At 47.1% G+C, this 23,007-nt stretch overlaps 2 protein-coding genes across 2 annotated transcripts in view; one reads left to right on the top strand and one right to left on the bottom strand.

Moving 5' to 3' along the window:
* The window catches only part of FAM91A1 (family with sequence similarity 91 member A1), a 31,834-nt gene extending 17,101 nt beyond the window's left edge, over positions 1-14,733 (bottom strand). Inside the window, exons 1-10 of the mRNA XM_083186768.1 lie at positions 14,637-14,733; positions 13,713-13,931; positions 12,437-12,521; positions 5,358-5,509; positions 5,070-5,127; positions 2,491-2,558; positions 1,439-1,552; positions 711-801; positions 477-539; positions 140-246 (exon numbers count right to left, since the gene is read on the bottom strand). Coding sequence (XP_083042894.1) covers positions 140-246; positions 477-539; positions 711-801; positions 1,439-1,552; positions 2,491-2,558; positions 5,070-5,127; positions 5,358-5,509; positions 12,437-12,521; positions 13,713-13,784 — 810 coding nt within the window. The 5' untranslated portion in view covers positions 13,785-13,931; positions 14,637-14,733. The remainder of the gene's footprint in view (positions 1-139; positions 247-476; positions 540-710; positions 802-1,438; positions 1,553-2,490; positions 2,559-5,069; positions 5,128-5,357; positions 5,510-12,436; positions 12,522-13,712; positions 13,932-14,636) is intronic.
* Positions 14,734-14,798: 65 nt separating this feature from the next.
* The window catches only part of ANXA13 (annexin A13), an 85,076-nt gene continuing 76,867 nt past the window's right edge, over positions 14,799-23,007 (top strand). The window contains exon 1 of the mRNA XM_083186770.1: positions 14,799-14,978. Within this exon, the coding sequence (XP_083042896.1) occupies positions 14,814-14,978 (165 nt within the window). The 5' untranslated portion in view covers positions 14,799-14,813. The remainder of the gene's footprint in view (positions 14,979-23,007) is intronic.

The following is a 23,007-nucleotide window of genomic DNA, read 5'->3' as shown; positions in this document are numbered from 1 at the left end:
TTAGGACGTGAAGGAGACAAAGAAGCAATTTATACACCACAATGGATCTTGTACTCAAATGAGAACAATGTAACTGCCCGCATATATATACACAATGCCAGATAACCGCCAGCAATCAGGCGTGTGTGTGCCAACGTACCTCCGCCACATTCGTATGTTCATCAATGGAGACAAATATCTTGTAGAGAAGAGTTTCGAAGTAGTCTCCTTGCAGCCGATTCATCACAAATCCTTCAAGAGGGGGCACTGAAAATGCCAAATACCGGAATTATACCCAGAAAGGACATAACTTCTTAAAGGGCCCGTAAGAAGGGGCCCGTCTACGGCAAGACAGCACTTGGCCGACAGGGTGTGATGCCCACGGATCTCACAGCCGTTACACCAGAACACACACCAAAGACAATGCACAATACAAGACAAAGTCATTGCGGACAAGAACCCATGACCCAGGCACATATACTACTGAAGACACTCACCTGCTATGCAACTGTCATCTGAGATGGGTACATCAAGGTATATAAATCCTTTATTGTAAAGGCCTGAAAGATAAAATGGTCTTGGTTATGTTCTAGCCCCATTGCAGAGGAATATAATAATGCATTCACACAATAGCACAAAACAATTATATTATACAACTGTTGGAGTAACCGGTTTTCTCCGACGTGGCTGCCAAATCCTCCGGCAGGAGCGTCCCAATCCGTAACACTTACTATGCACAACATTGTACTCCAGAGAACCAGCCAGCTGAGGCCCAGAGTCAATGATTTTATCGATCGCTCTCTTCTCTCCCATGCTGCAAATCTAGAGACAGAAGCGAAAAATTTAAATGTTGTCATTTGTGTAACATAAACCACAATCAGCCTCAGAACAACCAGAGGCTCCGACCGATGTAGAACGACCGTATCCCGAACAACCAGAGGCTCCGACCGATGTAGAACGTCCGTGTATTACAGTATATTCAAAAATATCCCCTCATTACATTGGAGGTTCTAGTTATAAGATTAATAAAAATATAAAAAACACTTGCAGGTTATAACCTGACAAAACCTTTGCGGCACACCTGGCCAAACTGTGGCCCTCCAGCTGTTGTGAAACTACACATCCCAGCATGCCTTGCCATATTTTTAGCATTCCCTAATAGCAAAACTGGGACTTGTAGTTTCACAACAGCTGGAGGGCCACAGTTTGGCCAGGCCTGCGTTACGGTGCAGCCTTTCCCATGGTAACATTATTGTACCTAGGGGGGTAAGTTTGCTAAAGCTTCTAAAAATAAAAAGAGGTGATGTTGCCCGTAGCAACCAGAATATCATTTCTCTATTGCCACCTACAAAATGATAGACAGAATCTAATTGGTTGCTATGGGCAACATCACCAATTTTTACAAGGTTTAGTAAACGTACCCTTAGTCTTTAGTAGTCACATACTGGGGTGTTGGTACCTTGATGTCATCCTCAGTGATGTATCCAGACTGCACCACCCACCACGCCTCTATGGTAATCTCTACCGGTTTCACAGGGAGCAGGTCGCGGGCAGTTTTCCGTCGGAAGAATTTCTGTGGGCAGAGAATAATAATCATGATCAAAATATTATTTGTTAAAAAAAAAAAAAGTTTGAAAATCCGGTAGAAAAAAAACAAAACAACTCAGACAAAAAGAAAAACAGAGGGAATAAATGAATGCACACGAATGGCTCATTTCTAACCAGAGCTGAAACAAACCTTTAACTCACGAACACAAGTTTATACTTATGTTTTTAATCGTCAAATACTGATGTAAAAAGTCTGAACAGCGTATAAAAATAGGGAACAACAGGTAATCTATGGGCCACCCAGCACATAATTGGAGTCGCATTCATTATTTGATATATTTCATACAAGCATCTTAATTTAAACGAGTGAATAAAAGGATCCTGCGCCTTTTAAATCAGCTGGCGCACCCCCCGTCCCCTCTCTTCCCAGGCCACTCCCACCCAGTTATACTTACTATGGCGCACAGAGTAAGAGTCAGACCACGCATGATGCACCCAACATGAATGGCGCACATCTACCTGCACCGCAGTCACATTTAGGTTGCATCTCCATATAAGCCACCATGTGAGAATTGCATGCACAAACCTGCCACATTATCCCTGTGTTCAGCAGCAGTGCGCTGTAGCGCCCCCTCTGTTCCCAATAAGGAGACGCAGCGAATCATATAGATAATACCTATTTCCACCAACACGCTGCATGTGGCACACGGACAGCGGAGTCAGTGAGCTGGGAACAGAGCCATTCAAAACCGATGCTGAGAATCACCTTAGAACATCATAGCTTCCTGGTGACCTATTAACAGCCAAACACTGCGCTTACAGCAAGGACAAAAGGGAAATCAATGTCTGAACTACAGGGACCGTTCTCCCTTCAGAGGTGCAGCAGGGCCTCTGGCACAGTCCAAGCTCTGTAGAATGAGGATGCTACTCATGGAATCCCTCTAGCAGAACCGTTCTTCTTACCTTTGATGATCTGCACTGGTTCATTAGATCTATATACTGGTTCCTTCCTATACCAAGAAGTCTTAGACCTTTATTAAAAAAATAAAAAATAAGAAAGAAAGAACACAAATATAAAAATTTGCTTCATATTATGTATTTATTATTTATTAACAGTTTCTTCTATAATGCATATTCCACAGCGCTGTACAGAGAATATTGGAACATACACATCTGTCAAATAACCTACCAGTATATTTTTGGATTGTGGGAGGAAACCGGAGTACCCGGAGCAAACCCGCGCAAGCACGGGGAGAATATACAAACTCTGCACAGTTAGGGCCATGGGGGGAATAGAACCCATGACCTCAGCGCTGTGAGGCAGTAATATAACCATTACACCATCCGTGCTGCCCCGTATATATAACACATGGTGATAGAACCCATGACCTCAGTGCTGTGAGGCAGTAATGCTAACCACTACACCATCCGTACTGCCCCGTATATATATATATAACACATGGTGGGGATAGAACCCATGACCTCAGTGCGTGAGGCAGTAATGCTAACCATTACACCATCCGTGCTGCCCCGTATATATAACACATGGTGGGGATAGAACCCATGACCTCAGCGCTGTGAGGCAGTAACGCTAACCATTACACCATCCGTACTGCCCCGTATATATAACACATTGTGGGGATAGAACCCATGACCTCAGTGCTGTGAGGCAGTAATATAACCATTACACCATCCGTGCTGCCCCGTATATATAACACATGGTGATAGAACCCATGACCTCAGCGCTGTGAGGCAGTAATGCTAACCATTACACCGTCCGTACTGCCCCGTATATATAACACATGGTGGGGATAGAACCCATGACCTCAGTGCTGTGAGGCAGTAATATAACCATTACACCATCCGTGCTGCCCCGTATATATAACACATGGTGATAGAACCCATGACCTCAGCGCTGTGAGGCAGTAATGCTAACCATTACACCGTCCGTGCTGCCCCATATATATAACACATGGTGATAGAACCCATGACCTCAGTGCTGTGAGGCAGTAATGCTAACCACTACACCGTCCATGCTGCCTCATGCTTTATTGTATAAGTATAGAAGAAAATACAGATCGGGTAAGAAGCCTCCTGCAACGTGACGGAAGTTGCGAGTTCACCCATGTCAGACAAACGGTTTATTAATAAAGGAACACAAGTCTGAATAGGATATTCTGTAACAGGTAGCTCATTGCCGAGAGCTTTTGGGATGGCACCTTATTCAGGAACTATTTGTACTAGGAATATTAAACTAACCCTGCAGTTATCTGCTTGTAGCGAGGTGAGACGCTATACAGCCACGGCACTGAATCTTATGGGGCCTACACATGGGAGATTTTGCCGAGCAATGCTAGATCGCTCAAATCACATTAGCACACAGCACTGTCCCAGCGATGTGTGCTGAGCGATCTGTCAGGGCTATTGTTCTCCGGTGAGATGTGCCAGCGATGTGCGCTGAGCGATCCGTCAGGGCTAGTGTTCTCCGGTGAGATGTGCGCTGAGCGATCTGTCAGGGCTAGTGTTCTCCGGTGAGATGTGCCAGCGATGTGCGCTGAGCGATCTGTCAGGGCTAGTGTTCTCCGTTGAGATGTGCCAGCGATGTGCGCTGAGCGATCTGTCAGGGCTAGTGTTCTCCGTTGAGATGTGCCAGCGTTGTGCGCGGAGCGATCTGTCAGGGCTGGTGTTCTCCGGTGAGATGTGCGCTGAGCCATCTGTCAGGGCTGGTGTTCTCCGGTGAGATGTGCGCTGAGCCATCTGTCAGGGCTAGTGTTCTCCGGTGAGATGTGCGCTGAGCCATCTGTCAGGGCTAGTGTTCTCCGGTGAGATGTGCGCTGAGCCATCTGTCAGGGCTAGTGTTCTCCGGTGAGATGTGCGCTGAGCCATCTGTCAGGGCTAGTGTTCTCCGGTGAGATGTGCGCTGAGCCATCTGTCAGGGCTAGTGTTCTCCGGTGAGATGTGCGCTGAGCCATCTGTCAGGGCTAGTGTTCTCCGGTGAGATGTGCCAGCGATGTGTGCTGGGGATCTGTCAGTGCCAGTGTTCATCGGTATATGGCCTCTGCGACTAGATAGGCCAAGAGGTTGTTCTGTCAAATTCTATGTTTCTATACTGTTAGCGCAGACGGCAAGCGTGCGACTGACATCGCAGCACTAGTATTGCTGTATCTCCCTCTGCTAACTCTGGAGGGTGCAAGCAGAAATGTATGACTAATTGAATAACTGCGTATTCATTCCCAGCAAGAGGGCGTATCATTGAATTAGTTGTTCCACTTCGTATAAGAGTATATAGTTACTGTGAACCCGGCTTCCTGCGATTCTTACGGCGGGCCGGCTACAAAGAGACCTTTTGATGGTCTTTTAGCAACAAAAATGATCCTCTATTAGTTTGTTAAACCAATTTAGCAAATAGATTGCAAGCTCTTCTGGTAAGGGACGGCTACCCTAATGTATAAATTTATTATCGCAGCACCATCTAATATTGGTGGAATAAACATACAAATGACAATTTATAGGCAAGACTTAGACCGCAGCGTTGTACTCACAATCGGCGGCAGTAAAATTCGGCAGCGAATCGTAGCTCTTTTCACAATTCATTATATCCTGAGAACAGAGAAAAACACAAATCTGTTAGTGTGCGACAGATCAGACAGATCTCACCTATCAAATTGCTAGAATGCTAACAGCAGCACATAGCATTTCAGATCAGCCTCCTCTGGTGTAGGCGGGTAAGAAGGCCAACACAGAGCGAGCACCTTGGTTGTGTAGGGTATAAATGGTAGGGGGCTGCATGACTGGTATAAAACTTTAAGCCTCAGTAGCGACCTCCTTACCTCCATTATTCCTATGTAGTAGGAGAAGGGGGTGATCCGCAGTCCCTTCACCATGATGTCAGACAGGTGGTAGGGATACAGCATGAGATGTTCCCTACTGTACTTCAGAAGCTCCTCATAGTACTTCCGCTCATCCTTCTTCACATGCTTCACTGCAAGCAACACAGCAAACAGAGCATTACCTACTGTTCCCTAGTATTAAAGGGGAACTTCAACATACTTATTTCCATGTGCCTTGTCTAGAATACTACATCTGTTCTAGAACTGCAGCTATAACCAACGCACAGTTGTGGGCTGAGAAAATCTACCTGGACTAATGATCTTTATGTACAATTCTCTGAACGTCCCCTTATAATGGCGAAAGAAAGGAAGAAAACAAACAAACGCGCATGAAGCACCCAGTTTAGTATTTTTTACAAGGAAGCAAAGAAAATTACTTTTGACTATATTGAAGGCTTTTAATCATGGGGTGGACAAAATGGTCCTCAAGATCTTTTATTTATTTATTTATTTTTTATTTTTTTATGTAAAAACTTCATTGAGCATTTAAATCAGGGCTTGCCAACCAGGTCCTCGAGATCTACAAACTTTCCATGTTTTCCCAGACCACCTAGCTGGTGCACAGCTGTAGTCATTACTAACAGTCACATTCCCCAGATCACGTAGCTAGTGCACAGCTGTAGTCATTACTAACTGTCACATTTCCCAGACCACCTAGCTGGTGCACAGCTGTAGTCATTACTAACTGTCACATCTCCCAGGTCACCTAGCTGGTGCACAGCTGTAGTCATTACTAACTGTCACATTTCCCAGACCACCTAGCTGGTGCACAGCTGTAGTCATTACTAACTGTCACATCTCCCAGGTCACCTAGCTGGTGCACAGCTGTAGTCATTACTAACGGTCACATTTCCCGGGTCACCTAGCTGGTGCACAGCTGTAGTCATTACTGTCACATTTCACAGGTCACCTAGCTGGTGCACAGCTGTAGTCATTACTAACGGTCACATTTCCCAAGTCACCTAGCCAGGGCACAGCTGTAGTCATTACTAACTGTCACATTTCCCAGGTCACCTAGCCGGGGCACAGCTGTAGTCATTACTAACGGTCACATTCCCCAGGTCACCTAGCCGGGGCACAGCTGTAGTCATTACTAACTGTCACATTTTCAAACATGCTGCATTCATTCCTACTGTAGACCCACAGGTTGCCTGAGACACATGAACTGTTGGTAGATCTTGAGGACAGGTTAGGCCACCCCTGTTCTTAAATATAGCATCTGATTGGTTGATCATAACATCCCATCTTCAGTAGAACTCCCATGTTCCTAACTAAACCCCAGAGGATGCAAAGTGCCCACATACGATGTATCACATGCGATCCAGCCACCAGGTAGCAACCCGGGCCATTTGAAGAAGAGGTATCACATGAGATACCTTGTGTTAGTGTATGGGGGGGCTTTAAGTGCTATCCTATTTAATAAAAGGCTAGCACTGCCTGCGCTGACATAACGGTTATGCTGATCTGTCATTTTCCCGGGCTGGTAACTAGTAGAACCATATTTGAACCTGGAAATATAATTTATAGGGAATATACACAATGCAATGACACAGTTAGTTATGAATAAACAAGTCCCAGGAAAAAACGCAATCACATTTATTAAAAAAAAAAAAAAAAAAAAACTGAAGCCAGTTCCTAATTATTGGGGTGAACGGATAATAACCACTTTGCCCAGTATATACCAATGCTTCTGTATAATGTGTCCACCGTCACAGACAGTGCTGTTTTTTGACGTGTACTTCCATTAATGTGGTTGATATTAAGAGTGTACCAGCCACATGCGGAGAGTCTGCAGTGAGAAGCAGCTACCAGCGCACATCCTGTAAACCCCCCCCCCCCCCCAACCCCATATACACCGCCTGCATCTCGGTCCGACAGAAGATTCATTTGTGCAGAACTATTCAAGTTGAAAACAACATTGCTCTCTTACAGACCAATCACTAAGCGCTGCTGGGAGCACAGCACAGCCGCCTGCCAGGAACAACAATAGCATTCCTGATCTGCAGGCAGGTGGTAGATAGAAAAGACTATGCAGAAAAGACTATGCAGGCTGAACGAGACAAAACATAACTTGTCATCGAGAAGCGTTAGTAAGTGGTGTGCATTACATGCCAATGTAGCAAGCCCAGCATTGGCACACGGCACAGAGACTGCGGTTATAATGCGCAATAGACCAATCTGCAAAATAACTCCTATCATACATGGAATATTGGTCTCCCAGAGTACTGTGTATATAGTAATGCCCAGCTTCTGGGCCTAGTCAGTGGGGCAGACAGTCTGATTGTAGCATCTATAACTGGTCCAGTCTTTAGCTTCAGCTTAATAGCATATATTACTTCCACGCTAGACTGTTAGAACCAAAGATGTCCTGATATCACCTGGTTCTACGGCCAAAATAATGGCACTTCAGTACTTTGCGTTTAACCGTTGATTGAGTTTAGATTAAGGATGGGGAGGAACGGTCCAACCATCTTCTAGAGTAGAAGTAGGTTGGAATAGGATCATCTGAGACAGGGTATCTGGAATAATAACCTAGGAAGCCAGAAGAGAATGGACTGATTACCATGCTTCTTCTGGATTGGCTGGAAGGGCTGAGGGGAAAAAATGTTGCTCTAGGATGACCTATGAAGGTCAGGGTGTAAACATGGGACACTACTCCTCTTGTCCAAACATTCAAAGTTGTTGACTTACAGGAGTCTGGGGAAAAGCAGAAGATGCCTCCCACGCTGGATCGTGCTGGCTTGAGAGCTGGACAGTGGGTAGACTGGGTCTGCCTATCCCTGGACTTAGCAATTCTGCCAAGAACTATGTGAGATCTTGCATAGGACTGATACAAGTACCCACTTCCCTGATGTGGTCAACAATCGATAACTCAATTCTACCAGACCAGAGACCATCTTCCAGTTAATCCACCCAGCGTCTGATGGCCTTAGCCACCCAAGTTCCGGAGATGTACAATTAGCCCCTGCATCAGAAAAAAAAGCCTTCCAGCTTCATACAGGTGGGCACCTACCAGAGGAGGAGACTCCCATTAGCCATGAGCACAGCTGGGAGAGGATAAACCATAGAAATTTGTTTAGATTCAAATAAAAAAAATACTTCCTTGGTGGGCCTACACCTCCGCAAGGAGGTCCTCCAGCTGAGCAGAAGACAGACTCAGCTGCCGCCTATTATGAAAGGAGCATCTGACTTAGTCTGAAGAGAACAGTCTTCACCTCCTTGATTAAAGCATCCACAGCCATGAGAGTTTGAAAACGCTACAGAAGAGTAGGATCTCTGTGTCAGAAGTGACGGAACATCATCATCATCATGGTCCACTGAGATACTCGAGTGTTGAGATTGTCCTGTATGACAGATTTGCACTTAGATGGGAGATCCCTGTGTAGCATATGCCAGAGTGAAACCAGATTTTGAACCAACACATACTGTCCTGGTCTGAAGTATGAGGAGAGACAACTTTAGAACAGTTCTTGCAAGATCCTAACACAGCACTGTCCACCCGAGAACATTGGCTGAATAACCTTTGGAAGACATAGCAATGAGATCCCACACACAGAAGTCTAATAAAGAGTGGAGTCAAATTTAGGGTAGAGTACTGAATGTTACAGAACCACAAATAAAAGTCTAAGTGGGTCTACGAAGCAGTTACCGTGGCAGGGTAGGAAGGAGGTGACTGGAGTGAGGTATACAGGGAGGCGAGAGCCTGTGCATCTCCCAACATAAAGCAAAGACACGGAGTGTAGCATGGCCGTCCAGGGTCTGTGTATGGGAGGGGAGAGGAAGAGGAGAAAGCTCTTTTTGTGGGGGACACAGCAAGGGATGGAGTAGAAGCTGTCATCACCCATCTGGCAAAGCTCTAGGAAAAATGGCTGCTATATGTTCTAGTTCCCAGCGTGATCCCTACAGCTAAGGGTTGGAAGAGAAATAGATCCAAAAGGACTATTTTGCCCACAGGTCTGCACACCAAAAAGAAAAAATCATTAAGCTTTCCGATAAAATGGTTATTCTGCCAAACACACAATTATATCCGGAGTACTAGATTTTGCATAGGAAGCACTCTACATACTTTAGTCATTGCCCTATTAAAGTCTTCCTCTCACTCTAGTGTCTCCAGCACCACAAGTCCACTGTCTTGGTGTCATCCATCACTTCGACCTCAGCTCCACAAATCCAGCCATACGTTGTTTCTATGCTTCCATCTTTCAAACCCTCATCCTTTGGATCATCTCTGCACCACTCCATACGTCCCCATGCCTGCTCCCTAATATTTCCAGAAACCAAATCAAGCTTCTCACCCTTACCTTGAAATTCATCACTGGTTCCTCATACACCCCTGATCTTGTCACTACATAGCCAGAAGTATGTGGACACCTGAACATCACAGCCATATGTGCTTTCTAAGCATCTCATTCCTAAACTATGGGCATTAATATGGGCTTGGTCTCCTCCTTGCCCCTTCTTTCTTTCTTCTGTGAAGACATTACATTAGTAAGGACAGGCAAGTGTGTCAACAAGACCTTGCTAGTCAGTATCCTAATTATAGCAAAGCAGTCTGGATAGACCAGTCAAGTTCTAAATCAAACCATTTTCTGAGGGACCTTGCTTTGCGGTCATGGGTATTAAGGCCGAAACAGAAGACCGTTCCCCAAATTTTTGTGCTTGATTTGATGCACCTGGTAACAATGGGTCCGACATCAATGGACAAGCACACTGCTGCGCTCTTGTCCTCTTTAGTCTGCCATTGACCTAGGCTTCTTACATTCCCTGGTAGCCACCTTGCACTACAATCTCAATAGGTTTCTCCAGGGCTGCTCACCGACTTACAGAACATCCAACCATACATGACCAGACTCTCCCCCAGGGCATCAGTCTCTCAATCCTTCCTCTTCACTATAGCATATATCACCCACACCGGACGTTCACCATCATCTTAACAAAGTCTAAAATTAGGATATTTAACAGAATTATGACGAAGGCCTAAAAGGTAAGCAAGACAATGGTCACAGTCACCCATCATTGCAAAGAACTTAATGCCAAAGCAGAAACAAGCCGACTGTTACCTGGTGAATTCAATGAAAACAGTTTTTTGGCATTGTTGATCCATAAAGGGTATTCTAAGAATCTCATGTAGATGGACGATTTCTCTATACAGAGGCATGAAGGATTTCTCTGCTGTGCTCCGTTAGCAAGGCTGATATACTCACAGGGAAACAGGATGCAGTCGGGATCCCGACAGTCAGAATACAACAGCGGAATCCTGACGGTAAGTACAGGGGTAATGCTTAGGCTGCAAGGATGGGGGAGGTTAGGGATAGAGTTAAAAACACCAGGATCCATTGGAATTTTCAGTGTCAGAATGCCGCTGTCGGCATCCTGACCATTGGGATTGTGAATGCCGAGATTCCGTACCCAACCCAGGTGAACAAGGCCTCTCTCAGGCTGCTGAATACGGCTCATCAACATGTGGAAATTGAACTTCCAGATTTGAGAAGGTGAAACCATTCAGTAGTAAATAACCGAGAGATTAATGGCAGACGCAGTGATAGCGGACATAAACGTACGCCTGATTAACAGTATTCTGTGAATGAGATTGCAGCATGTTCAGTGTTGTAGAAGTAAACATGGTTTGTCCTTGACCATGTTGATTTAGAGTTAAGTAAACCACAGATTTGATTTTCAAGAAAATTCTGAACTCATACAAGGAAGCCACGCACCGTCACAATAATGTGTGCATTAGGTAGGAAACAATCCTGTACACACCACAGCACGGAGTAGCGTAGATTAAAAAACGCACAGACAGACATACACTGCAGCTGACATACTGTGCAACACCCACAGAGAGTTTATTTAAAGCGTATTCACCACCTACACACAGGAACGTGTCTCCCTGTTTAGGAGATCGATTCATAGACCAAGCAGATAAAACATTTTTAAAAAGCTAAATCCATTTCACCCATGTACTTTTACATAGAGAGATCACACTACTGGGAACCAGCCAAGGTGCTGAGCTTATGTGAAAATCATCTATTCAGATATAATTAATTCCCCTTACACATTAACATAGCAAAGCTGAGGACACAGACATTGCACTAGAGTGGGGGCAGTAACTGGCATAGCATTGTCCTGATTGACGAGCAGTCGAGCCAACCCGCAGGGACTACTTGATAGATGGCGGTACCAGCGAGATTACGTATTGGTCTCCGCAGGGAGATTTGTCCATGCGGCCCTGTACTGATCCAGAAAAGGCTAGGAATTTACATGGGGCCAAGCGATTGAAAAAAAACCCAGTTCTTCCAAATGCAACCAATCCTCTACACTGACAGGTATGGAAAACACCCAATATATAAGGGTAAATACATTAAATAGATTACAAGATTTAGATAAATGAGCACATGACCTGCAAGTATCAGAAACCCTTAATAAGAATAATTCCTAAAACAATAACACAAACAGTGGATATTGGCTTGGTATCTAATGTCTGTTGACTTTTTGCCTTTTTTTCCCCCCTACACAATAGTAGTGTTTATTCTAGAACCCTGCACTTTTCAAACTGTGTGCAGTTCCTCTTTCCTGCCTGGGGTGTCACTGTCTGCTGTGATGTCTCAATAAAGACCAGACTGTACTAGAAGCACCAAAGCAGACAGCGACACCCAGTGCAGGAAAGGGAAACTGCATGTGTTTTGTCATGAGTAATAAATGGTGCTCCAGCCAATCAGCATTTTTCAAACACATGACATAAGCTCAATGGCTGGAGCACATTTATCATTCGTAACAAGACATAATAAGATTATTAGTCATTGATAGATCTGCTCCAAAATGCTTTGAAAAGATTCAAAATGAGTATATGGCAAGCCGTCATTAATTGTCCTTTGTGCGGCAAGTAATCATCACCTTTCAGAAAATACATCACAACTACAATCTGTTTCTAGTACGTTATTTACAACAATGCCACAAGGTTTCAGGTCTTGAGATGTGATCTATCCCTACAGAAGACAAGGCACCGAGACTGCGCTCCTTACCTAAATGACTGCGGTACCTCAGCTGGTTCCGGATACTGTACAGTATAACCTGCTTCTCATATTCCTTTTGGGAGTTTCCAAGGCTCTGGGGAAGGGAGAGGAAGAAGAAAAAAAAAAGTTAAGAGGAAACTGACTCACAACAAGATTTATTCCAGAAAGTGCAGAATGTGAGGTTATTAAGGTCTTTCCGAACACAGGGGCTTATTCTGTGTATTACCGCACAATCAGAGGTTGTACATGCAGTGCACTGAAGGAGAAGTCTTCATACAGTGAGGGGGAGTTGTTAGGACATATCTAAGTTTAATCTACTTAATGTACAATACAACCCTTTCATCTTCTTCATGCTGCACAGTTTTACAGTGTTACGTATTACTCTGCATTAGTATATCAGTTCCATAATGCCCCAAATACTTATACACTTGGTTTTAGGCTGGCATCCTAAAGAGGGAGCATGGCGTCTCCTCCACCTCACTTATATCAGCCACAGCATCTTACACCTGGCTTCTCCCAGGTGTGCAGTCAAGCAGGGCGATAGCCAGTCAGGTGTGGGGCCAAGCAAGGGCGGGGCCATTGCCAGCCAGGTGTGGGGCCAAGCAAGGGCGGGGCCATTGCCAGCCAGGTGTGGGGCCAAGCAAGGGCGGGGCCATTGCCAGCCAGGTGTGGGGCCAAGCATGGGCGGGGCCATTTCCAAACAGGTGTGGGGCCAAGCAGGGGCGGGGCTATTGCCAGACAGGTGTGCGGCCAAGTGGGGATGGGGCCATTGCAGGCCAGGTGTGTGGCCAAGCAGAGGTGGGGCCATTGCCAGCCAGGTGTGTGGCCAAGCAGGGGCGGGGTCATTGCCAGCCAGGTGTGTGGCCAAGCAGGGGCGGGGTCATTGCCAGCCAGGTGTGTGGCCAAGCAGGGGCGGGGTCATTGCCAGCCAGGTGTGTGGCCAAGCAGGGGCGGGGTCATTGCCAGCCAGGTGTGCGGCCAAGCAGGGGCGGGGTCATTGCCAGCCAGGTGTGCGGCCAAGCAGGGGCGGGGTCATTGCCAGCCAGGTGTGCGGCCAAGCAGGGGCGGGGTCATTGCCAGCCAGGTGTGCGGCCAAGCAGGGGCGGGGTCATTGCCAGCCAGGTGTGCGGCCAAGCAGAGGTGGGGCCATTGCTAGCCAGGTGTGCAGCCAAGCGAGGAGATTGCCAGCCAGGTGTGTGGCCAAGTGGGGGCGGGGCCATTGCCAGCCAGGTGTGCAGCCAAAGCATACTAGGTGTGCGTACATGGGCCCCAGGTGAATGATTACCTGTTTGACGTTGGCTGGCAGCTTGGCCCATGGATAGTTCTGGCGGATGTGGAATTCCACGTCTATGTTCATGGCGCCGGCACCCCCCGGTCAGTGGCTGACACCCGGCCTGAGCATCCCGTGTTACCGCCGCATCTCCACCCCGGCTGTCAGCTGCCGCTTCTCCGAGCTCCCTGGAACTTGCTGCTGGCTGCAGCTGTCTCGGTGTGAAGTTACTTCCTGATTGGAGAATGGGCACAGAAACGTCATCCTACGTCACTTCCTGCGGGGCGGAGCCGCGAGCTGGCTGCACACAGGGCTTTAGACCGATAGAGTCCAAACTGTCTCCTGTCTCACCGTCTCCAGGCCAGGGGGCGGCCATGATCCCGTAGATCAGTACAGCCCACCTCCGTATACAGCGAAAACACCAAACAGTGGCCTGGTAATGCTTTATAATATGGGGAGAACCCCCAAATAACTTGTTTCAACCATTGTCATGTCGACCACTTTGACTGCCTACTTTTTGTACCTGCAGACTTTTTGACCCTGTCGACCTTTTCACCACAATGACTATATGGTGTCAACAGGGCCGGTGTAAGGATTCTCATAGGCAAAACTTCAACTTACTGCCCCCCCCCCCCTCCATTCTTCCACCAATAACCACTTTCCAAACCATTAAGGCATACTTGCCTAACATTCCGGAATGGCAGGGAGGTCCAAAAATCGGGTAGTCCACCCTGCTCCCTGGGGAGGCAGGGCCGCCGAGAGGCAGGGGGGGCGGGTACATTTTACCCGGGCCCGGGCCTATCAGGGGGCCCGGGTGCAAGGACACACACAAACACACTTTTTTTTTTAGGGCAATGGGTGCGGGTGCCGCGCGTTTCTGTGTAGCGGGACTTGGGAGCGCAGGCGGCGGTAAATTAATGGAGGCGAGCGGGTGCTTACCGTCTGTGTCTGTCACTGTCAGTGAGTGTGCACACTATAGTACAGACAGTGGCAGAGGCGTCCGGTCCACCGCTGCGGAGCTTCAGTGCAGAGAGAGAGAGACTCTCGTGAGATGATCTCGCAGGTCTCACTGTCTCTATCTGCAGACTGCAGCTCAGCTGGGAGAGACCGGACGCTATGCTAGTGCAGAGTGCAGACTGCACGTGGGAGACCAGGGAGAAGAAGGTCACGGTGCACTGCGATGGAGCCGGAGGAACTGAGAGCCTGAGGTCACTGTGCACTGACCCAGAAAATGTAGACAGACAGACCCCTGTAAATTATAAAAACGCTGCAGTCCTTCCTGTAAGTACAGTTGACTGCCCTGCCTGGCTTAATATATAACTTATATAGATTCTTAGAGAGCTTAACATGTATTAATAGAATGGCATGTTACTGATCCCATATGGTTTCTTTAGAATAATAAAGACAGTGGTAAAATGTAGTCATTCATTTAAAGCGATTCATTGATAGTAAGTTGTACTTAGCTGCTACTCCTGGCTGCTAGTAGATTTATGAGAGACCAGATTCTAAGTGCAGTATTCAATGCCGGTGCGAGGGGGTTAAACTGCGAGGATCGCAGAAAACCAGTGATCCTCGCAGTTTAACCCCCGCGCCGGCCGCTCACACTATGCAACGTTCCGGGGGAATCCTCGCAGTCACAGAACTGTGAGGATTCCCCTAAACTGCGAGAGCCGCGGCTAGTGCAGCAAACTCGCTGTAATTAGCCTCGGCTCTCGCAGCTTTTGGAGGCACATTTGCAAATTCCCCCTCGCTCAAAAAACGGAGCGAGGGGGAATTTGCGAATGAGGGAGGGTCAGTTGAATACGGACAGGGTGAGCGGTGACTGCGAGCAAAAAGTCCTGCTCGCAGTCACCGCTCGCCCACGGCATTGAATATATGCCTAAGAGTTTCCTCAGATATGTCCAGATTTGGGATAAAGATTGGCACTGGTGATGGGGATTCTGTCTCTCTATGATATACATATATATATATATGTGAAGAATAGGCGTCAGCAACAAACCGTTAAAAGTAAATTACTGTACAAGAAGCTGATGTTTCAGTGCCTCTAGGCATGCTCCAAATGGTGCTGATTATAAACTATAGGACCCTGATCTACAGAAAATTAATTCAATGGTTGTGTCCAAATCCCCACCGTGCTGGCAGGACTTTGTTATCTGCAGCTCCTCCTGTGCCACTGTGCTAAAAGGCCTGCCCCTCTCAGCCCTCCGGAGTCTCCCGGTGCCTCCGTCACTGCAAGTGTATGAGAGTGGTGCATAGCGCCACAAACTTCCACCACCCCTCCGGCAGTTCTCGGCCATTTCAAATGCCGTGTGACTCCTGAGCCAATCAGAGCTTGCATACCGGCAGCTGCGGTGATTGGCTGCTGGGCCACGAGCTGCGATTGGCTTACTAGTCAGCGCACCATATTTGACAGCTGCCAGATGGGTGAGGGAAGCCTGTGGCGCTGTTATCTGCTCTCATACAGTGGTGGAGGTGGAGGCCAGACCTGGACTACCAGTGTGAGTCTGCACTACAGGGGGCATTAAGCAGCAGCACTACAGGGGGCATCAAGCAGAGGCTTTGTGCATGCTGTCAGTAATACGCCTGTTTATCAGGCACACGCAGAATAATCTGGCAGCCTGAAATTAGGATACATATTATAGGTGGTTTTAAATGTACAAACTGGTTGTCTTCTTGTATTCTTTTGCAATGAGGCTGTGACTGGTGCTCTGCTGAGAGCAGCAGGTCAGCTATAGCTATTCCAAGTGCCCCCCCCCCCATCTAAGCCTTGGGGGGGGTTGCCCGCTTGATGGGGGGAGAGGGGGTGCCCGCCCGGTTTGCAGCACCCTGTCCTAATAAAATTCTAGAGTGAACACTATATTTGTATGTCTATATTTGTATGTCTTTATATATACAGTATGGGGGTAAAAGCCGCTCCACTGTAGTGAAATCCAACCTTGCGAATGAGTGTGCATGCTGTGTACTGCTGCTAATCTATTCGGAGCTGAGCAAAAATATCTACAGTAAATCCATTTGTGAGACGCTCACTATGAAATGATTTTTTTCACTGGTCACCACCGATTGCAAGCTCTGAGTAGCCAGGGATTTACTAGGATGTAATAAAATCAGCATGATCGTGGCTGGAGCTGACATCAAAAACCCTTCCCTAACAGGCTTAGGCACTGTCTCCTATGCTATCTCTGACACCCCCAATGTTTTTTTTTGGCACGGCTAGCACTCCCAATTAATGGTCGGCTACCAGCCCAGAAGCCGGCTTCCGGATTGCTAATAGAAAACGTACTGTAGCAGGACTTCATCGCTGGTTTGAATCGAGCACACGCATTGAAGCCCATAGGCATGCACAGTACATCGATAATCGCCCACTGTACAAATTTGCAGCCATGTGATTAGGTCTGAATTGGGCCCTATGTGAGTGTGTTTGTGTGTACAGATGTGTCCCTCTATGTTTTTTGCAGCTTATCAAAGCGGTATTGATATGTGAAATGGGGGGTGCTGGATGGGTCCCCGACAGTCAGGATTCCGACGTCGGTGTAATGATTAAAACTCCAACACTCAGGGTCCCGAGGGCCACCGGCTATTCACCCTCGTGGGGGTCCACGGCCCCCATAAACAGAGAATAGAATAGCCCTTTGTTGCGCCCCCCCCCCCCGCTTTCTGAGTCTGGGCAGTTGGTATCCCACATCAGGCTAATGACTGTCGGGCTCCTATACTACACCCAAATGGGGGCCCTGGGAAGTTGTTGTACCAGGGCCCAGGATTTCTCTTGGCAGCCCTGTGGGGAGGTGGGCAAGTCCCCTGCTTTCCCTGGAGGCCCCCTGCACCCTCTAATTTACCACCCACAACAGAGTACAAGGAAAAAGCAGCAGCAAACTTGGGAAGTATGCCTCAGTGATATGTTGGAGATGAGGTCTTAGAAGTTTCACAGCCGCCACCTGTCATCTCAGAAAATACCTACCAGATGACAGTAGAGACACATGAATGAATCAGAGAAGAAAACTGCATTCAAAAATGAATTAGAGCACTAAGTAAATGCAATAATCTGATAACTTGCTGTCTGGTTATAGTATAATCCACTTGGGACTAATTTATGAATTTATAACCACATATTAAATAAAACCTACATGTACCTAAAAAGTACATAGAACAGCCAGACACAACTATCATAAGCATATGATCTCTTGTTTCCCTGAATTCATCACAAATATATTTAAATGTAATGTGAAAAATGGGTACTTGTTTCCTAGCACGGCCACCCCGATTTGGATCGGGGTGGTCGTGTCGGAAAAATCGCGTCGGTCGCATCGCATGCGACAAAATCGCATGCGATGCGACCGACCCGGTTTTTTAATTGAATCAAATGTGAATAGGGTCCCTGGGACCCTATTTTACATTGGATTCAATGTAAAATATTCCCTAGACCCCCAATTTTACACCCTCAACGCCACCCCACGATTGAAGCCAACCCGAAGTGTGGCGAGCGCAGCGAGCCCACGAGGGGCGGCGGTGCGCGTCCTCTGACCTTTTCATACCCCTACTATCCACGTCGGCGTGGAGATGAGAATATAAAGTGTGGCGAGTGCAGCGAGCCACCGAGCCCGAAGTGTGGCGAGCGCACGCGTATAACTTCACAGGTATATGCGTCCCCTCGCGGGGCTCGCTGCGCTCGCCATGCTTCGGGCTCGGTGGCTCGCTGCGCTCGCCACACTTTATATTCTCAACTCCACACCGACGTGGATAGTAGGGGTATGAAAAGGTTGGAGGACGCGCACCGCCGCCCCTTGCGGGTTCGCTGCGCTCGCCACGCTTCGGGTTTGCGTCAATCGTGGGGTGACGACGGGGCCATATACAATGTGAAATGGGTCATATTGGCCCATTTCACATTGTTTCCTATGTGAGATGGACTTAATCAAGTCCATCTCATCTTGTGCCATTATAATGGCACAAGACCGACGCGATGCTCCCGATTTCAATGTTAAAAAATATTTTAACATTGAAGCCTATGGCAAAGTCGCGGGCATCGCGTCGGTCGCGTCGGGGGCAATGTTAATGGTCGCGACCGACGCGATGCCCGTGATTTTGCCTTTGCCGGCAAAATGGGCCTGATTTCAAAGGAAATCGGGTCCATCGCGGGCATCGTGTACCTTAACTTTAAGGTACACGATGCCCGCGATTGTGGCCGTGCTAGGAAACAAGTACCGAAAAATGTATTCTCTGGTGAATGCAACCCAGAAGACTGGTCAAGAAAAACTCTACCCTCCTCTCTTAAGGTCCATACACACTGGGGACTATGCCCGGCGTGTTTGGAGAGCGATGATCGTGTTCATCGCTGGGGGGGGGGGAAGTTGCTGAAACAGGCTATTTTGAGCAGCTTTAGCTCAAAGTCGCCCAGTGTGTATGGGCCTTTATTTGCACCGGACCTTCTGAATACTGGCTAAAATAAAAAAGAGCTAACAGGACTTTGAAAACAAATGAAACATAACTAAAAATAAATAAATACAAAGTAACAGTTGAATCTATAACAAAACAGTACTATACTGAATTACATTGCAGACCCTGGGCAGAATGCCAAACAAATTGGATACTATTATATCAGAATACTAGAAGCACTAAACAAAAAAGTATCAATGATAGAATTATATATACTATCCAATACTAATCCCAGGGAGAGCAACAGATTGTACTATAGAGGAAAAACCCGCGTCAGAAACTGCAGCAATCAAAAGAACAGACAACAAGTCTAGTAAACTTTTAAATCTATAAACACACTTTTCTCTCTTTAAAGTGACCTCGCACTTCACTAAACATGTGTGTGTAATGCCCCTTTCCCACTGCAGCTCTTAAACTGTAAATTGCCGTTTTTTCCCCACTATTTACCGTTTAAGGCTGCAGTGGGAAAGCGCCAGAGTTGATTTACCGGTTAAAGTGAACCGGTATTTCAACCCGTTTAAAAAGCAGAGTCCTACACGTTTAAATACCGTTTTTAGGCAGTGGGAATGCCTCTTAAACAGTATTCAAAATCCCACACTACTTCCCCCTCCCCTGGTACCTGCCCTGTGCCCACCCTCCCCTAATACTTACCTGCGTGGGGGATCCGGGCAGCGGGGTTCACGCACTGCTGAGGAGGCAGCGGGGTCTGGCATGGGCACAGTACTTTGGGTCCCTCTGCATGCTGGGCAGTGGGGACACAGCGGGGTCCATCCCGCATGGGCACTGTGCTGTGGGTGCTGGTGGTGCAGCAGGGTCCATTTGGGGTTCATTCGGGGTCGGGGCAGTCCCTGCAGCTGATGGGAACTAATAGTTCCCACTATGCACATGTCTACTGAGCGCCGTGCATATCAATGAGCCGCTCATTACATATGCGCATATGTAATGAGCGGCTCATTGATATGCACGCCTCAGTAGACATGCGCATAGTGGGAACTTTTAGTTCCAATCAGCTGCAGGGACTGCCCCGACCCCGAATGAACCCCGAATGCACCACCAGCACAGTGCCCATGCGGAATGGACCCCGCTGCGTCCCCACTGCCCAGCATGCAGAGGGACCCAAAGTACTGTGCCCATGCCGGACCCCACTGCCTCCTCAGCAGTGAGTGAACCCCGCTGCCTGGATCCCCCACGCAGGTAAGTATCAGGGGAGGGTGGGCACAGGGCAGGTACCAGGGGAGGGGGGGGTATATTACTGGTTAATTACCGTTTTGTAGCTTTCACATTGAAAGGTACAAAAACGGTAATTAACCAGTAATATACAGTTTACTACATGCAGTGGGAAAGGGGTTAAACCTGCTTTGACCCGTTTAAAGAACCGTTTAAAAAAACGGGTCAAAGCAGGTTTGGCAGTGGGAAAGCAGCATAAATGTACTGTATGTCTTTATTTTTTAACCCCTTAAAAATTTCACAAACAGCAGAGAGGGACATGATCTGTGATCCTAAATGTTAAATGAACACAGATAACAGTATTCTCTTTTCTTTATACCCTAAAACTAATAAAAGTATAAGTTTTAAAATACATTCCTTTGGTGTGCATCCATAGCGTAAACTCTTTCTTCACTTCCAACTGAACTTAATAATACCTGTTACATGGATGTGGTGTGCTACTGTGTCACTGTCTGAAATCTGTTTATGATGTGTTGCAGGAAATGCTGCATATACTCCTTCTGTGCATCTTCCCTGTCTGTTCCGTAGTCTCTCTATGGCCCTTATAAAGATCTGATCGCAGTACAAATTTGTTTGGAAAATGGGCAAAACCATGTGCACTGCAGGTGGGGCAGATGTAACATGTGCAGAGAGAGTTAAATTTGGGTGAGGTGTGTTAAACTGAAATCTAAATTGCAGTGTAAAAATAATGCAGCCAGGATTTACCCTGCACAGAAACAAAATAACTCACACAAATCTAACTCTCTCTGCACATGTTACATCTGCCCCCCTGCAGTGCACATGGTTTTGCCCATTTTCCAAACAAATTTGTACTGCGATCAGATCTGAATAAGGGCCTATATGGGGGAAGAAGGGATTTGGAACGCAAGGAGCGAGCGCTCATGTCGGAGGTGCAGGAGCTCAGGCAGAGGCTGGCGTCACAGACTAGGAAACAGCTGCAGACATCTCACTTGCCGGACACACAATGGGCCTGATTCAGACCCAAGTGCCTTTAAATCAGTGGGCAAACGCAGTTTCAGTTCCGACCGGGGGGAGGGGGGGCAGCAACGAGGGTGGCGATAGTGCATCAATATGATGCGGCGTTACGGGCGGAACCCTGTTTTTCTGAGAGCAGCCTGCGGAGGGCCACGATGGATGTGTGCCATCACAAGCAGCCACTGCTACCCGGACCATGGCTGCCATGCGCCTGGCCTTGCAGCTAGGCTGCGCAGACACAAGCTGCCAGTCTTGTGCAAGCGCTTTGCTGTTTAGCATTGTGCGTGTACATTTTTGCGGGCACATTGCTGGGCGGGACCCTGCATGTGAAGCAGCCTTGCCCAGACTACCGCCAGGGGTTGCAGGTGTGTGGAACGTCACAAACCTGCAGCCAGGTCTGAATTACCCCAAATGAACCTAGTGGCTGTCTCCTTTTACAGAGGATATACAGTACATAGAATGTGACGGCAGATAAGAACCACGTGGCCCATCTAGTTATAAACATGTTACCCCAAACCACATTTGATCCTTATTGATTTATTTATCAGTTTCTTATAAAGCGCAGCATATTCCGTTGCACTTTACAATAGGAGACAGTGATACAACAAACTGGGTATTTACAGACTGTCAAAGGTATGAGGGCCCTGCTCGCAAGCTTACAATCTATAGGGAAATAGGCATTGATACATAAGGATAGATATTCTTTATTGCATAAAGTCCACCAGATTGCAAAGGTTCCTGGTGTGCTGTATGATACTGGGACTCAGCAGTTTGGTCAGGGGCCAGGAGGATGGAAGATGTGAAAAGGAAAGAGAGTGGATATGTGTGGACTGTACAGTGGGGATGTGATTGGATAGGAATGGTATATGAAGGTTAAGTGGCTGGTTCTGGAATTTGATAAGCTGGTCTGAAGAGGTGAGTTTTCAGGGAACGCTTATAGGTTTGGAGACTGGGGGAGAGTCTTATTGTGCTTGGGAGAGCATTCCACAGAGTGGGTGCAGCCCAAAGAAAGTCCTGCCATCGGATATGGGAGCGAGTAATGAGTGTGGATGAGAGACGCAGATCTTGGGAGGAGCGTAGAGGTCGTGTTGGATGATATTTTGAGATAAGAGAAGAGATGTATGTTGGTGTAGTTTGGTTTATGGCTTTGTGTGTAAGTAAAATAATTTTGTATTGAATACTGTAGAATACAGGTAACCAATGAAGTGACTGACAGAGCAGCTTTGCAGACCATGAACGTCTGGCTAGGAAGATTAGCCTCGCAGCTGCATTCATGATGGACTGTAGTGGTGAGAGTCTGTATTGGGGAATAATTACTTATTAGTTACTTATTGCTTTGTAAGGATACCAATATGCCTATCCCAAGCATGTTTAAATTGTTCTACTGTATTTGCCTCTACCACCTCTGATGGAAGGCTATCCCACTTATCCACTACCCTTCCTGTGAAGTAATTCTTCCTCACATTTCCCCTGAATCTTCCTCCCTCTAGTGTCAGTGCAGGTCCTCGTGTTCTGTTGCTCCTCTTCCTGTGGTATGAAGAATGTCTCCCTCCAGTATACAGTAGTTATGCATTGCTAGTATTACATACAGCAAGTTATATTAGGTATAACTGTATATAGTATCAGTAAAACATTTTATCAAATTTTCTTTTTCTGATGAGATAATGATGTTTTCTTACCA

Source organism: Crinia signifera, chromosome 5, assembly GCF_055691185.1.
Source record: "Crinia signifera chromosome 5, ASM5569118v1, whole genome shotgun sequence".
Classification (NCBI taxonomy): Eukaryota; Metazoa; Chordata; class Amphibia; order Anura; family Myobatrachidae; genus Crinia; species Crinia signifera.
Note: the sequence above shows the minus strand (reverse complement) of the source record. Positions and strands in the feature narration are given on the sequence as shown.